A 15859-nucleotide genomic window follows, 5' to 3' on the forward strand; every position below is an offset into this window, starting at 1 on the left:
CCCGAAGAACAGCTAGCTTTCATCCGCACCCACCCTCCCCCCCGAGGAACAGCTAGCTTTCATCCGCCACGCCCCCGAGGAACCGCTAGCTTTCATCCGCCACGCCCCCCGAGGAACCGCTAGCTTTCATCCGCCACACCCCCCGAGGAACCGCTAGCTTTGATCCGCCACACCCCCCGAGGAACCGCTAGCTTTCATCCGCCACACCCCCCGAGGAACCGCTAGCTTTCATCCGCCACACCCCCCCCGAGGAACCGCTAGCTTTCATCCGCCACACCCCCCCCGAGGATCCGCTAGCTTTCATCCGCCACACCCCCCCCCGAGGATCCGCTAGCTTTCATCCGCCACACCCCCCCCCGAGGATCCGCTAGCTTTCATCCGCCACACCCCCCCCCGAGGATCCGCTAGCTTTCATCCGCCACACCCCCCCCCCGAGGATCCGCTAGCTTTCATCCGCCACACCCCCCCGAGGATCCGCTAGCTTTCATCCGCCACACCCCCCGAGGATCCGCTAGCTTTCATCCGCCACACCCCCCCGAGGATCCGCTAGCTTTCATCCGCCACACCCCCCCGAGGATCCGCTAGCTTTCATCCGCCACACCCCCCAGGATCCGCTAGCTTTCATCCACCACACCCCCGAGGAACCGCTAGCTTTCATCCACCACACCCCCGAGGAACCGCTAGCTTTCATCCACCACACCCCCGAGGAACCGCTAGCTTTCATCCGCCACACCCCCAAGGATCAGCTAGCTTTCATCCGCTACACCCTCAAGGAACAGCTAGCTTTCATCTGCCACACCACCGAGGAAATGCTAGCTTTAATCCGCTACACCCCCGGGGAACAGCTAGCTTTCATATGCTACACCACAGAAGGAACAGCTAGCTTTCATCAGCTACTCCCCCGAGGATCAGCTAGCTTTCATCCGCTACACCCCCGAGGAACAGCTAGCTTTCATCCGCTACACCCCCGAGGAACAGCTAGCTTTCATCCGCTACACCCCCGAGGAACAGCTAGCTTTCATCCGCTACACCCTCGAGGAACAGCTAGCTTTCATCCGCCACACCCCCGAGGATCAGCTAGCTTTCATCCGCCACACCCCCGAGGATCAGCTAGCTTTCATCCGCCACACCCCCGAGGATCAGCTAGCTTTCATCCGCCACACCCCCGAGGATCAGCTAGCTTTCATGTGCCACACCCCCGAGGATCAGCTAGCTTTCATCCACTACAACCCCGTGGAACAGCTAGCTTTCATCTGCTACACCCCAGAAGGAACAGCTAGCTTTCATATGCTAAACCCCCGAGGAAGAGCTAGGTTTCATCTGCTACACCCCCGAGAAACAGCAGCCTTTCATCAGCTACATCCCCGAGAAATAGCTAGCTTTCATCAGCTACACTCCCAAGGGAAAGGTAGCTTTCATATGCTACACCCCTGAGGAAGAGCTAGCTTTCATCTGCTACACCCCCGAGAAACAGCTGCCTTTCATCAGCTACATCCCCGAGAAATAGCTAGCTTTCATCAGCTACACTCCCGAGGAACAGCTAGCATTTATCTGCTACACCTCCGAGGAAGAGCTAGCTGTCATATGCTACACCCCCGAGGAAGAGCTAGCTTTCATCAGCTACACCCCCACCGGAGTCTGAGGATGGAACAGGTAATATGACATCATTATGGCGTGAGAAAGCACAATGTATGGAGTCACCAGTCTGGGGGTATGAGATGGTCCTGTCAGGGAGGGGCAGAATAACTCCCAGCAGCGGGGATACAAATTTTCCCTGCTACCACTCACCTGCGCAGGGAGGAGTCAGGCAGAACGCTGCTCACTAAAAACACATGTGCACCAATAAAGAGACGGAGCAGGAAGAGGCACAAACCAACTGGGGTGTACAGGAAGAGGAGGAGCCAATTCAGTGGATCAGACGAAAACCTGAAAAAAAGTAATACAGAAATCTTATTCCTATATTCAACACAAATCAGAACAGCATTGCGTGTCCCCCCTCATGTGTGCATGTCCAAAATTGTCCTCCCCACCTCTGTATGTCCAGCATTGCCCCCCCCCCTCATCTGTGTAGGTGCAGCATTTCCTCCTCCTCCTCCTCCCCCCCCAGACTTGTATAGGTGCAGCATTGCCCCCTCTCCCCCACCCCCACCTGTGTAGGTTCAGCATTTTCCCCTCCGAACTTGTATAGGTCCAGCACTGCCCCTCCTTCACCTGTGTATGTCCAGCATTGCCCCCTCCCCCTCACCTGTGAAGGTCCAGCATGGTGTCCAGAGAGGGCTGCTCCATGCTGCTGCAGCTGATGGGAGGAATCTGCAATGATGGGGTGACTGGTGATTGTTGGTTATCTGCTCTGGAGAAAACAAATTTATATTAACAGGAAACAGAAGGGGGTGATAGTCGGATACTTGGTGTTCAGCTACGTACACACGCCTGCCCACGGGGAGAGCCTTCTCACCCTGCCAGCACACTGTACACACGGGGAAACGGTCACCAGACCCGCCTGCGGGGAGAGCCTTATCAGCCTGCCAGCACACTGTACACACGGGGAAACTGTCACCAGACCCGCCCGCGGGGAGAGCCTTATCAGCCTGCCAGCACACTGTACACACGGGGAAACTGTCACCAGTCCCGCCCGCGGGGAGAGCCTTATCAGCCTGCCAGCACACTGTACACACAGGGAAACTGTCACCAGACCCGCCCGCGGGGAGAGCCTTATCAGCCTGCCAGCACACTGTACACACGGGGAAACTGTCACCAGACCCGCCCGCGGGGAGAGCCTTATCAGCCTGCTGACACACTGTACACACGGGGAAACCATCACCAGACCCGCCTGCGGGGAGAGCCTTATAAGCCTGCTGACACACTGTACACACGGGGAAACTGTCACCAGACCCGCCCGCGGGGAGAGCCTTATCAGCCTGCCAGCACACTGTACACACAGGGAAACTGTCACCAGACCCGCCCGCAGGGAGAGCCTTATCAGCCTGCTGACACACTGTACACACGGGGAAACTGTCACCAGACCCGCCCGCGGGGAGAGCCTTATCAGCCTGCCAGCACACTGTACACACGGGGAAACTGTCACCAGACCCGCCCGCGGGGAGAGCCTTATCAGCCTGCTGACACACTGTACACACGGGGAAACCATCACCAGACCCGCCTGCGGGGAGAGCCTTATAAGCCTGCTGACACACTGTACACACGGGGAAACTGTCACCAGACCCGCCCGCGGGGAGAGCCTTATCAGCCTGCCAGCACACTGTACACACAGGGAAACTGTCACCAGACCCGCCCGCAGGGAGAGCCTTATCAGCCTGCTGACACACTGTACACACGGGGAAACTGTCACCAGACCCGCCCGCGGGGAGAGCCTTATCAGCCTGCCAGCACACTGTACACACAGGGAAACTGTCACCAGACCCGCCCGCAGGGAGAGCCTTATCAGCCTGCTGACACACTGTACACACGGGGAAACTGTCACCAGACCCGCCCGCGGGGAGAGCCTTATCAGCCTGCCAGCACACTGTACACACGGGGAAACTGTCACCAGACCCGCCCACGGGGAGAGCCTTATCAGCCTGCTGACACACTGTACACACGGGGAAACCATCACCAGACCCGCCTGCGGGGAGAGCCTTATAAGCCTGCTGACACACTGTACACACGGGGAAACTGTCATCAGACCCGCCCGCGGGGAGAGCCTTATCAGCCTGCCAGCACACTGTACACACGGGGAAACTGTCACCAGACCCGCCCACGGGGAGAGCCTTATCAGCCTGCCAGCACACTGTACACTCGGGGAAACTGTCCCCAGACCCGCCCACGGGGAGAGCCTTATCAGCCTGCCGACACTGTACACACGGGGAAACTGTCACCAGACCCGCCCGCGGGGTGAGCCTTATCAGCCTGCCAGCACACTGTACACACAAGGAAACTGTCACCAGACCCGCCCGCGGGGAGAGCCTTTTCAGCCTGCCAGCACACTGTACACACGGGGAAACTGTCACCAGACCCGCCCACAGGGGAGAGCCTTATCAGCCTGCCAGCACACTGTACACACAGGGAAACTGTCACCAGACCCACCCGCGGGGAGAGCCTTATCAGCCTGCTGACACACTGTACACACGGGGAAACTGTCACCAGATCCGCCCACGGGGAGAGCCTTATCAGCCTGCAGACACACTGTACACACGGGGAAACCATCACCAGACCCGCCCGCGGGGAGAGCCTTATCAGCCTGCCAGCACACTGTACACACGGGGAAACTGTCACCAGACCCGCCCGCGGGGAGAGCCTTATCAGCCTGCCAGCACACTGTACACACGGGGAAACTGTCACCCGACCCGCCTGCGGGGAGAGCCTTATCAGCCTGCCAGCACACTGTATGTACACACAGGGAAACTATCATCAGACCCGCCCGCGGGGAGAACCTTATCAGCCTGCCAGCACACTGTACACACGGGGAAACTGTCACCAGACCCGCCTGCGGGGAGAGCCTTATCAGCCTGCTGACACACTATACACACAGGGAAACTGCCATCAGACCCGCCCACAGGGAGAGCCTTATCAGCCTGCCAGCACACTGTACACACTGGGAAACTGTCACTAGACCCGCCCGCGGGGAGAGCCTTATCAGCCTGCCAGCACACTGTACACACTGGGAAACTGTCACCAGACCCGCCCGCGGGGAGAGCCTTATCAGCCTGCCGACACACTGTACACACGGGGAAAAACTGTCACCAGACCCGCCCGCGGGGAGAGCCTTATCAGCCTGCCAGCACACTGTACACACGGGGAAACCGTCATCAGACCCGCCCGCGGGGAGAGCCTTATCAGCCTGCCAGCACACTGTACACACGGGGAAACTGTCACCAGACCCGCCCGCGGGGAGAGCCTTATCAGCCTGCCAGCACACTGTACACACGGGGAAACCGTCATCAGACCCGCCCACGGGGAGAGCCTTATCAGCCTGCCGACACACTATACACACACAGGGAAACTGCCATCAGACCCGCCCACAGGGAGAGCCTTATCAGCCTGCCAGCACACTGTACACACTGGGAAACTGTCACCAGACCCGCCCGCGGGGAGAGCCTTATCAGCCTGCCAGCACACTGTACACACTGGGAAACTGTCACCAGTCCCGCCCGCGGGGAGAGCCTTATCAGCCTGCCAGCACACTGTACACACTGGGAAACTGTCACCAGACCCGCCCGCGGGGAGAGCCTTATCAGCCTGCCGACACTGTACACACGGGGAAACTGTCCCCAGACCCGCCCGCGGGGAGAGCCTTATCAGCCTGCCAGCACACTGTACACACGGGGAACCTGTCACCAGACCCGCCCGTGGGGAGAGCCTTATCAGCCTGCCAGCACACTGTACACACAGGGAAACTGTCACCAGACCCGCCCGCGGGGAGAGCCTTATCAGCCTGCCAGCACACTGTACACACGGGGAAACTGTCACCAGACCCGCCCACGGGGAGAGCCTTATCAGCCTGCTGACACACTGTACACACAGGGAAACTGTCATCAGACCCGCCCACGGGAAGAGCCTTATCAGCCTGCAGACACACTGTACACACAGGGAAACTGTCACCAGACCCGCCCGCGGGAAGAGCCTTATCAGCCTGCAGACACACTGTACACACGGGGAAACTGTCACCAGACCAGCCCGCGGGGAGAGCCTTATCAGCCTGCCAGCACACTGTACACACGGGGAACCTGTCACCAGACCCGCCCGTGGGGAGAGCCTTATCAGCCTGCCAGCACACTGTACACACGGGGTAACTGTCATCAGACCCGCCCGCGGGGAGAGCCTTATCAGCCTGCCAGCACACTGTACACACGGGGAAACTGTCACCAGACCCGCCCGCGGGGAGAGCCTTATCAGCCTGCTGACACACTGTACACACAGGGAAACTGTCATCAGACCCGCCCACGGGAAGAGCCTTATCAGCCTGCAGACACACTGTACACACAGGGAAACTGTCACCAGACCCGCCCGCGGGAAGAGCCTTATCAGCCTGCAGACACACTGTACACACGGGGAAACTGTCACCAGACCAGCCCGCGGGGAGAGCCTTATCAGCCTGCCAGCACACTGTACACACGGGGAAACGGTCACCAGACCCGCCTGCGGGGAGAGCCTTATCAGCCTGCCAGCACACTGTACACACGGGGAACCGGTCACCAGACCCGCCCGCGGGGAGAGCCTTATCAGCCTGCCAGCACACTGTACACACGGGGAAACTGTCACCAGTCCCGCCCGCGGGGAGAGCCTTATCAGCCTGCCAGCACACTGTACACACGGGGAAACTGTCACCAGACCCGCCCGCGGGGAGAGCCTTATCAGCCTGCTGACACACTGTACACACGGGGAAACTGTCACCAGACCCGCCCGCGGGGAGAGCCTTATCAGCCTGCCCCCACACTGTACACACGGGGAAACTGTCACCAGACCCGCCCGCGGGGAGAGCCTTATCAGCCTGCCAGCACACTGTACACACAGGGAAACTGTCACCAGATCCGCCCACGGGGAGAGCCTTATCAGCCTGCCGACACACTATACACACACAGGGAAACTGCCATCAGACCCGCCCACAGGGAGAGCCTTATCAGCCTGCCAGCACACTGTACACACTGGGAAACTGTCACCAGACCCGCCTGCGGGGAGAGCCTTATCAGCCTGCCAGCACACTGTACACACTGGGAAACTGTCACCAGACCCGCCCGCGGGGAGAGTCTTATCAGCCTGCTGACACACTGTACACACGGGGAAACTGTCACCAGACCCGCCCACGGGGAGAGCCTTATCAGCCTGCCAGCACACTGTACACACAGGGAACCTGTCACCAGACCCGCCCGAGGGGAGAGCCTTATCAGCCTGCCAGCACACTGTACACACTGGGAAACTCATCAGACCCGCCCGCGGGGGGAGCCTTATCAGCCTGCCAGCACACTGTACACACGGGGAAACTGTCACCAGACCCGCCCGCGGGGAGAGCTTTATCAGCCTGCTGACACACTGTACACACAGGGAAACTGTCATCAGACCCGCCCGCGGGGAGAGCCTTATCAGCCTGCCGACACACTGCACACACAGGGAAACTGCCACCAGACCCGCCCGCGGGGAGAGCCTTATCAGCCTGCCAGCACACTGTACACACTGGGAAACTGTCACCAGACCCGCCCGCGGGGTGAGCCTTATCAGCCTGCCAGCACACTGTACACACGGGGAAACTGTCACCAGACCCGCCCGCGGGGAGAGCCTTATCAGCCTGCCGACACACTGTACACACGGGGAAACCGTCATCAGACCCGCCCGCGGGGAGAGCCTTATCAGCCTGCCAGCACACTGTACACACGGGGAAACTGTCATCAGACCCGCCCGCGGGGAGAGCCTTATCAGCCTGCCAGCACACTGTACACACGGGGAAACTGTCACCAGTCCCGCCCGCGGGGAGAGCCTTATCAGCCTGCCAGCACACTGTACACACTGGGAAACTGTCACCAGACCAGCCCGCGGGGAGAGCCTTATCAGCCTGCCAGCACACTGTACACACGGGGAAACTGTCACCAGACCCGCCCGCGGGGAGAGCCTTATCAGCCTGCCAGCACACTGTACACACCGGGAAACTGCCACCAGACCCGCCCACGGGGAGAGCCTTATCAGCCTGCAGACACACTGTACACACGGAAACTGTCACCAGACCCACCCACGGGGAGAGCCTTATCAGCCTGCCAGCACACTGTACACACCGGGAAACTGCCACCAGACCCACCTGCGGGGAGAGCCTTATCAGCCTGCCGACACACTGTACACACGGAAACTGTCACCAGACCCACCCGCGGGGAGAGCCTTATCAGCCTGCCAGCACACTGTACACACGGGGTAACTGTCATCAGACCCGCCCGCGGGGAGAGCCTTATCAGCCTGCCAGCACACTGTACACACGGGGAAACTGTCACCAGACCCGCCCACGGGGAGAGCCTTATCAGCCTGCCAGCACACTGTACACACGGGGAAACCGTCACCAGACCCGCCCACGGGTGAGTATATAGGGGTTTATGGGGGTGCAGCCAGGAGAAGGGATATATAGAGGTGCTGTTGGGGGATAGGAGGGTACATATGGGGGTTATATGGGGTGGTGGATATGCTGTTGGGGGGATAGAGGTGTGGATGAGGGGTGCAGGGGGTATATAGAGATGCTGTTGGGGGATAGAGGGGTACATATGTGGTGGTAGAGATGCTGTTGGGGGATAGAGGGGTGCAGTGGGTATAGAGATGTGCAGTTAGTGGGTACATAGTGGTATATAGGGGTTTATGGGGGTGCAGCAAGGAAAATGGGGACGCTGCCTCCGCCCTCCTCCTCAGCTCCCGGCAGTTGTGTGGAGGGGCGGGGAATGCAGGTGATGTCACTCGAGAAACACTATCTCCGCCCTCCTCCTCAGCTCCCGGCAGTTGTGTGGAGGGGCGGGGGAATGCAGGTGATGTCACTCAGAGACGCTATCTCCGCCCTCCTCCTCAGCTACCGGCAGTTGTATGGAGGGGCGGGGAATGCAGGAGACGTCACTCAGGGACGCTGCCTCCGCCCTCCTCCTCAGCTCCCGGCAGTTGTGTGGAGGGGCGGGGGAATGCAGGTGATGTCACTCAGAGACGCTATCTCCGCCCTCCTCCTCAGCTCCCGGCAGTTGTATGGAGGGGCGGGGAATGCAGGAGACGTCACTCAGGGACGCTGCCTCCGCCCTCCTCCTCAGCTCCCGGCAGTTGTGTGGAGGGGCGGGGGAATGCAGGTGATGTCACTCAGGGACGCTGCCTGCGCCCTCCTCCTCAGCTCCCGGCAGTTGTGTGGAGGGGCGGGGGAATGCAGGTGATGTCACTCAGAGACGCTGCCTGCGCCCTCCTCCTCAGCTCCCGGCAGTTGTGTGGAGGGGCGGGGGAATGCAGGTGATGTCACTCAGAGACGCTATCTCCGCCCTCCTCCTCAGCTCCCGGCAGTTGTGTGGAGGGGCGGGGGAATGCAGGTGATGTCACTCAGGGACGCTGCCTGCGCCCTCCTTCTCAGCTCCCGGCAGTTGTGTGGAGGGGCGGGGAATGCAGGTGATGTCACTCAGGGACGCTGCCTGCGCCCTCCTCCTCAGCTCCCGGCAGTTGTGTGGAGGGGCGGGGGAATGCAGGTGACGTCACTCAGAGACACTATCTCCGCCCTCCTCCTCAGCTCCCGGCAGTTGTATGGAGGGGCGAGGAATGCAGGAGACGTCACTCAGGGACGCTGCCTGCGCCCTCCTCCTCAGCTCCCGGCAGTTGTGTGGAGGGGCGGGGGAATGCAGGTGATGTCACTCAGAGACACTATCTCCGCCCTCCTCCTCAGCTCCCGGCAGTTGTGTGGAGGGGCGGGGGAATGCAGGTGATGTCACTCAGGGACGCTGCCTGCGCCCTCCTCCTCAGCTCCCGGCAGTTGTGTGGAGGGGCGGGGGAATGCAGGTGACGTCACTCAGAGACACTATCTCCGCCCTCCTACTCAGCTCCCGGCAGTTGTGTGGAGGAGCGGGGAATGCAGGTGATGTCACTCAGGGACGCTGCCTGCGCCCTCCTCCTCAGCTCCCGGCAGTTGTATGGAGGGGCGGGGAATGCAGGAGACTTCTCTCAGGGACGCTGCCTCCGCCCTCCTCCTCAGCTCCCGGCAGTTGTGTGGAGGGGCGGGGGAATGCAGGTGATGTCACTCAGAGACGCTGCCTGCGCCCTCCTCCTTAGCTCCCGGCAGTTGTGTGGAGGGGCGGGGGAATGCAGGTGACGTCACTCAGAGACACTATCTCCGCCCTCCTCCTCAGCTCCCGGCAGTTGTGTGGAGGGGCGGGGAATGCAGGTGATGTCACTCAGGGACGCTGCCTGCGCCCTCCTCCTCAGCTCCCGGCAGTTGTGTGGAGGGGCGGGGGAATGCAGGTGACGTCACTCAGAGACACTATCTCCGCCCTCCTCCTCAGCTCCCGGCAGTTGTGTGGAGGGGCGGGGGAATGCAGGTGAAGTCACTCAGAGACGCTATCTCCGCCCTCCTCCTCAGCTCCCGGCAGTTGTGTGGAGGGGCGGGGGAATGCAGGTGATGTCACTCAGAGACACTATCTCCGCCCTCCTCCTCAGCTCCTGGCAGTTGTGTTGGCGGTATATATGGGGTAGTAGAGGTGCAGTTATGGGGTGCAGGGGGTATGTAGAGATGCTGTTGGGGGGGATAGAGGGGTGCGGTAGGTATACAGAGATGCTGTTAGTGGGTACATAGGGGTATATGGGGGTGCAGCCAGGAGAAGGAAGGGGGTATATATGGGGTAGTAGAGGTGCAGGTATGGGGTGCAGGGGGTATGAAGAGATGCTGTTGGGGGGGATAGAGGGGTGCAGTAGGTATACAGAGATGCTGTTAGTGGGTACATAGGGGTATACGGGGGGGGGTGCAGCCAGGAGAAGGGAGGGGGGTATACAGAGATGCTGTTAGTGGGTACATAGGGGTATATGGGGGTGCAGCAAGGAGAAGGGAGGGGGTATATATATGGGGTAGTAGAGGTGCAGTTATGGGGTGCAGGGGCTATGTAGAGATGCTATCCATAGGGTGCAGCCAGGAGAAGGGTGGGGGTATACAGTGGTGCTGTTAGTGGGTACATAGGGGTATATGGGGGTGCAGACAGGAGAAGGGAGGGGGTATACAGAGATGCTGTTGGCGGTATATATGGGGTAGTAGAGGTGCAGTTATGGGGTGCAGGGGGTATGTAGAGATGCTGTTGGGGGGGATAGAGGGGTGCAGTAGGTAGTATATGGGGGTGCAGACAGGAGAAGGGAGGGGGTATACAGAGATGCTGTTGGCGGTATATATGGGGTAGTAGAGGTGCAGTTATGGGGTGCAGGGGGTATGTAGAGATGCTGTTGGGGGGATAGAGGGGTGCAGTAGGTATACAGAGATGCTGTTAGTGGGTACATAGGGGTATATGGGGGTGCAGCCAGGAGAAGGGAGGGGGTATATATGGGGTAGTAGAGGTGCAGTTATGGGGTGCAGGGGGTATGTAGAGATGCTGTTGGGGGGGATAGAGGGGTGCAGTAGGTATACAGAGATGCTGTTAGTGGGTACATAGGGGTATATGGGGGGGGGGGGGGGCAGCCAGGAGAAGGGAGGGGGTATACAGATATGCTGTTAGTGGGTACATAGGGGTATATAGGGGTGCAGCCAGGAGAAGGGAGGGGGTATACAGATATGCTGTTAGTGGGTACATAGGGGTATATGGGGGTGCAGCCAGGAGAAGGGAGGGGGTATATATGGGGTAGTAGAGGTGCAGTTATGGGGTGCAGGGGCTATGTAGAGATGCTATCCATAGGGTGCAGCCAGGAGAAGGGTAGGGGTATACAGTGGTGCTGTTAGTGGGTACATAGGGGTATATAGTGGTATATGGGGGGAGGAGGGTATACACAGGTATGGGGGGGTATACAGAAGTGCTGTTAGTGGGTACATAGAGGTATATAGTGGTATATGGGGGAGGAGGGTATACACAGGTATGGGGGGGGGGGTATATAGATGTGCTGTTAGTGGGTACATAGGAGTATATGGGGGTGCAGACAGGAGAAGGGAGGGGGTATACAGAGATGCTGTTGGGGGTATATATGGGGTAGTAGAGATGCAGTTATGGGGTGCAGGGGGTATGTAGAGATGCTATCCATAGGGGTATATGGGGTGCAGCCAGGAGAAGGGTGGGGGGGTATACAGTTGTGCTGTTAGTGGGTACATAGGGGTATATAGTGGTATATGGGGGGAGGAGGGTATACACAGGTATGGGGGGGGTATATAGTGGTATATGGGGGGAGGAGGGTATACACAGGTATGGGGGGTATATGGGGGTATACAGTGGTGCTGTTAGTGGGTACATAGAGGTATATAGTGGTATATGGGGGGAGGAGGGTATAGACAGGTATGGGGGGGTATACAGTGGTGCTGTTAGTGGGTACATAGGTGTATATAGTGGTATATGGGGGGAGGAGGGTATACACAGGTATGGGGGGTATACAGAGGTGCTGTTAGTGGGTACATAGGGGTATATAGTGGTATATGGGGGGAGGAGGGTATACACAGGTATGGGGGAGTATACAGAGGTGCTGTTAGTGGGTACAAAGGGGTATATAGTGGTATATGGGGGGAGGAGGGTATACACAGGTATGGGGGGGTATACAGAAGTGCTGTTAGTGGGTACATAGAGGTATATAGTGGTATATGGGGGAGGAGGGTATACACAGGTATGGGGGGGGTATATAGAGGTGCTGTTAGTGGGTACATAGGGGTATATGGGGGTGCAGACAGGAGAAGGGAGGGGGTATACAGAGATGCTGTTGGGGGTATATATGGGGTAGTAGAGGTGCAGTTATGGGGTGCAGGGGGTATGTAGAGATGCTATCCATAGGGGTATATGGGGTGCAGCCAGGAGAAGGGTGGGGGGTATACAGTGGTGCTGTTAGTGGGTACATAGGGGTATATAGTGGTATATGGGGGGGGAGGAGGGTATACACAGGTATGGGGGGGTATATAGTGGTGCTGTTAGTGGGTATATAGTGGTATATGGGGGGAGGAGGGTATACACAGGTATGGGGGGTATACAGAGGTGCTGTTAGTGGGTACATAGGGGTATATGGGGGTGCAGCCAGGAGAAGGGTGGGGGGTATACAGTGGTGCTGTTAGTGGGTATATAGGGGTATATGGGGGGAGGAGGGTATACACAGGTATGGGGGGGTATATGGGGGTATACAGTGGTGCTGTTAGTGGGTACATAGAGATATATAGTGGTATATGGGGGGAGGAGGGTATAGACAGGTATGGGGGGGGTATATGGGGGTATACAGTGGTGCTGTTAGTGGGTACATAGGTGTATATAGTGGTATATGGGGGGAGGAGGGTATACACAGGTATGGGGGGTATACAGAGGTGCTGTTAGTGGGTACATAGGGGTATATGGGGGTGCAGCCAGGAGAAGGGTGGGGGGTATACAGTGGTGCTGTTAGTGGGTATATAGTGGTATATGGGGGGAGGAGGGTATACACAGGTATGGGGGGGTATACAGTGGTGCTGTTAGTGGGTACATAGGTGTATATAGTGGTTTATGGGGGGAGGAGGGTATACACAGGTATGGGGGGTATACAGAGGTGCTGTTAGTGGGTACATAGGGGTATATGGGGGTGCAGCCAGGAGAAGGGTGGGGGGTATACAGTGGTGCTGTTAGTGGGTACATAGGGGTATATAGTGGTATATGGGGGGAGGAGGGTATACACAGGTATGGGGGGGTATACAGAGGTGCTGTTAGTGGGTATATAGTGGTATATGGGGGGAGGAGGGTATACACAGGTATGGGGGGTATACAGAGGTGCTGTTAGTGGGTATATAGTGGTATATGGGGGGAGGAGGGTATACACAGGTATGGGGGGTATACAGAGGTGCTGTTAGTGGGTACATAGGGGTATATAGTGGTATATGGGGGGGAGGAGGGTATACACAGGTATGGGGGGTATACAGAGGTGCTGTTAGTGGGTACATAGGGGTATATAGTGGTATATGGGGGGAGGAGGGTATACACAGGTATGGGGGGTATACAGAGGTGCTGTTAGTGGGTACATAGGGGTATATAGTGGTATATGGGGGGAGGAGGGTATACACAGGTATGGGGGGTATACAGAGGTGCTGTTAGTGGGTACATAGGGGTATATAGTGGTATATGGGGGGAGGAGGGTATACACAGGTATGGGGGGTATACAGAGGTGCTGTTAGTGGGTACATAGGGGTATATAGTGGTATATGGGGGGAGGAGGGTATACACAGGTATGGGGGGTATACAGAGGTGCTGTTAGTGGGTACATAGGGGTATATAGTGGTATATGGGGGGAGGAGGGTATACACAGGTATGGGGGGTATACAGAGGTGCTGTTAGTGGGTACATAGGGGTATATAGTGGTATATGGGGGGGAGGAGGGTATACACAGGTATGGGGGGTATACAGAGGTGCTGTTAGTGGGTACATAGGGGTATATAGTGGTATATGGGGGGAGGAGGGTATACACAGGTATGGGGGGTATACAGAGGTGCTGTTAGTGGGTACATAGGGGTATATAGTGGTATATGGGGGGAGGAGGGTATACACAGGTATGGGGGGTATACAGAGGTGCTGTTAGTGGGTACATAGGGGTATATAGTGGTATATGGGGGGAGGAGGGTATACACAGGTATGGGGGGTATACAGAGGTGCTGTTAGTGGGTACATAGGGGTATATAGTGGTATATGGGGGGGAGGAGGGTATACACAGGTATGGGGGGTATACAGAGGTGCTGTTAGTGGGTACATAGGGGTATATAGTGGTATATGGGGGGAGGAGGGTATACACAGGTATGGGGGGTATACAGAGGTGCTGTTAGTGGGTACATAGGGGTATATAGTGGTATATGGGGGGAGGAGGGTATACACAGGTATGGGGGGTATACAGAGGTGCTGTTAGTGGGTACATAGGGGTATATAGTGGTATATGGGGGGGAGGAGGGTATACACAGGTATGGGGGGTATACAGAGGTGCTGTTAGTGGGTACATAGGGGTATATAGTGGTATATGGGGGGAGGAGGGTATACACAGGTATGGGGGGTATACAGAGGTGCTGTTAGTGGGTACATAGGGGTATATAGTGGTATATGGGGGGAGGAGGGTATACACAGGTATGGGGGGTATACAGAGGTGCTGTTAGTGGGTACATAGGGGTATATAGTGGTATATAGGGGGTGGAGGGTATACACAGGTATGGGGGGTATACAGTGGTGCTGTTAGTGGGTACATAGGGGTATATAGGGGTATATGGGGGGAGGGGGTTATACACAGGTGGAGGGAGGAGGGGGGGTATATGGGGGGAAGGGGGGTCTCCCGCACTCACCTCTCTCCTCTCCCTCCGCTCCGCCATGTCTGGGGATGACGTGCTGCACGGTGATTGGCTCTTCACTACATCAGGCCCCGCCCCTTCACACAGAGGCTCTCTCATCAGCGTTAGCGGACCGGAAGCGGCTGCTAGAGGCACACGTGACAGGAAGTCGCGCCGCCGCCATCTTCCCGGAGACACAGAGGCTGCATAGAGGAGCGCCGTGTGACGTCACTGCCCCGCCCACCTCCGCCCAGCGTCACACTTACCATATACCGGGATCCTATATAATAACTACAATAATGTCATTTATAATAGAACATGTAATCATAATGATGATGAGAATAATGATATCATCTTCATCATCATTATTATTAGTGTCATTATAGTATCATCATCATCATCATCATTAATAATAATAATAATGACACTAATAATGATGGTAATAATGCTGAGAATGACTAACAATAATATAATATTATAAGATAAATGACCTGGGCTGTGGTCGGTTCCCAGCACATGGCCGCCTGTCAGCTCATTCAGCAATGATATCATGCAGTGAATTGTGAGCTCATTTGTGTAGTAATTTGCATTCATTTTACTCTCATGGAAATAAGGGGGCGTGTCAGCGCATCATTTAGGGTTGCCAACAGCCGGTATCCGGGCGGCAGGGCATATGCCGGTAATAACAAGACACAGAAGATTAATATTAAAACCTCCCGATATTGCTGGCAGCCAATGAGAGTGCTTCCGCTGGCTCCGCCCCTCTCCTGTGCCTACACTAGCTGCCGGCCCCGCCCCTCTCCTGTGCCCAGGGGCGCCTCTAGCCATTTTGTCACTCCAGGCAAGAAAACCTGTGGCGCGCCCCCCCCCCCCATGAAAATTATTGTAATGCAGCAGTGTTTCACCAGGAAATAACCATAATGCGGCAATGTTTAACCAGAA

The 15859-nt window shown here is 57.3% G+C and overlaps 1 protein-coding gene across 3 annotated transcripts in view; it reads right to left on the bottom strand.

Moving 5' to 3' along the window:
• Positions 1 to 15526, bottom strand: part of AUP1 (AUP1 lipid droplet regulating VLDL assembly factor) — a 70699-nt gene extending 55173 nt beyond the window's left edge. Inside the window, exons 1-3 of one of the 3 annotated variants that reach the window (XM_068273633.1) lie at positions 15409 to 15526; positions 2246 to 2345; positions 1789 to 1926 (exon numbers count right to left, since the gene is read on the bottom strand). In XM_068273633.1, coding sequence (XP_068129734.1) covers positions 1789 to 1926; positions 2246 to 2345; positions 15409 to 15511 — 341 coding nt within the window. In that variant the 5' untranslated portion in view covers positions 15512 to 15526. Of the gene's footprint in view, positions 1 to 1788; positions 1927 to 2245; positions 2351 to 14932; positions 15054 to 15408 lie in introns of those variants that run through there. The other 2 variants (XM_068273640.1, XM_068273638.1) reach the window with 2 other exon arrangements.
• Positions 15527 to 15859: the final 333 nt, after the last annotated feature.

This window comes from Hyperolius riggenbachi, chromosome 1, assembly GCF_040937935.1.
Source record: "Hyperolius riggenbachi isolate aHypRig1 chromosome 1, aHypRig1.pri, whole genome shotgun sequence".
NCBI lineage: Eukaryota > Metazoa > Chordata > Amphibia > Anura > Hyperoliidae > Hyperolius > Hyperolius riggenbachi.